The sequence below is a fragment of the Arachis ipaensis genome, chromosome B07, assembly GCF_000816755.2.
Source record: "Arachis ipaensis cultivar K30076 chromosome B07, Araip1.1, whole genome shotgun sequence".
In the NCBI taxonomy this organism is placed as follows: domain Eukaryota; kingdom Viridiplantae; phylum Streptophyta; class Magnoliopsida; order Fabales; family Fabaceae; genus Arachis; species Arachis ipaensis.
Genome location: NC_029791.2, coordinates 114309628 through 114310893, shown reverse-complemented (window position 1 = coordinate 114310893; position 1266 = coordinate 114309628). Strand labels below are relative to the sequence as shown.

The following is a 1266-nucleotide window of genomic DNA, read 5'->3' as shown; positions in this document are numbered from 1 at the left end:
TAATAATAATAATAATAATAATAATAATAATAATAATAATAATAATAATAATAATAATAATAACAGCAACAACAACAAACAACATCAGAATCATAGTAGACTTACTTGACTCTTGGCTGTGGTTTTTCAGGATCAGATAACTCAAAATCAAACTTGGCTTTGCAAGTAGGGCAGTAATAATCAGTGCCCTCAAGATTCTTCGGAAAACAGAACATACCCAATCAGCAAAATTCCAATATGTCACTTTATGAGCTTTGCATGCTGAGAAACGACAATATTAAGATATCAAGTAACGGACAAACCTTGAAATGGTTTCGAGAAATCTTGCCGCATTCCGCATGCACCCACACTTTACATCCATCACAGCGAACCTAATTTAGTGGGTAATCCATAAATGGAAACAAAATATTAATACTACAAACCAATAGTTTTTGAGATGAAAAAAATGACCGATCAGGATCCAACTAGCTTACCCAACTTCCACTATCCGAATGATTCCAAACTTTCTTGCATATCCCACAATAATGATTTGATTTTGTTAACTGCAATAAATAAATAAATACGGACTTCAAAGACCACAAAATATACAATTTTTTAAACAAATACAGAACTTCAATTTCGAGAAGAAGAAATGACAAAATATACAAACCCTAGCACATGTTTTACACAGGAATTTGCCATTCAGAGCCAAATCCTTCAATTTCTTTGACAAAGGAAGGTGCAATCCACAGGCTTCACAGGGTCTTGTGTCTTTCTTATCAAATAAATCCTGCATTGGCAATTCAAATCAATGAATACTTAAAGTTTACCAAACTTCAGTAGCATTCCTCACTCCCCTACATTTTAGTGAAATATGGAGCACAAGGTTATGACTAATGATTAGTTGGTTACATAATCAAAGCAAAAGAAGCAAATTTCGGTCTACAGCCCAGAAAAGGATTAAAGACTAAAGAATGTCAATTTCTAGTTGAAAACTAAGTTAATATTATTAGTTTCTGCTCACCTGATTCAGAAAGTGATACCCTGCATACTGGTTTGAACCAGTGACCCTATGAAGGGCTCTGAGAAGAGTATCATCAAATCCGGCATTACTGGCTGCTGCATTTATATCAGCTATCAACTTCTCTGTGAAGCCCTGGTCTGCTAAGAATGCCTCCTCTATTGCCGTTTGGAAATCAGAAGAATCATAGGAACTAAGTTCAGACTGCCCCTGAAACCTGAACCAAGCAAGCATCATATCATGCCTAGTAAGCAAAGATTCTCCCA

General features: G+C 35.2%; 1 protein-coding gene across 1 annotated transcript in view; it reads right to left on the bottom strand.

The window, feature by feature from the left end:
• The window catches only part of LOC107605912 (histone-lysine N-methyltransferase ATX4), an 8948-nt gene that overhangs the window by 5668 nt on the left and 2014 nt on the right, over positions 1-1266 (bottom strand). Inside the window, exons 3-7 of the mRNA XM_016307861.2 lie at positions 1004-1217; positions 650-769; positions 474-542; positions 303-371; positions 106-197 (exon numbers count right to left, since the gene is read on the bottom strand). Coding sequence (XP_016163347.1) covers positions 106-197; positions 303-371; positions 474-542; positions 650-769; positions 1004-1217 — 564 coding nt within the window. The remainder of the gene's footprint in view (positions 1-105; positions 198-302; positions 372-473; positions 543-649; positions 770-1003; positions 1218-1266) is intronic.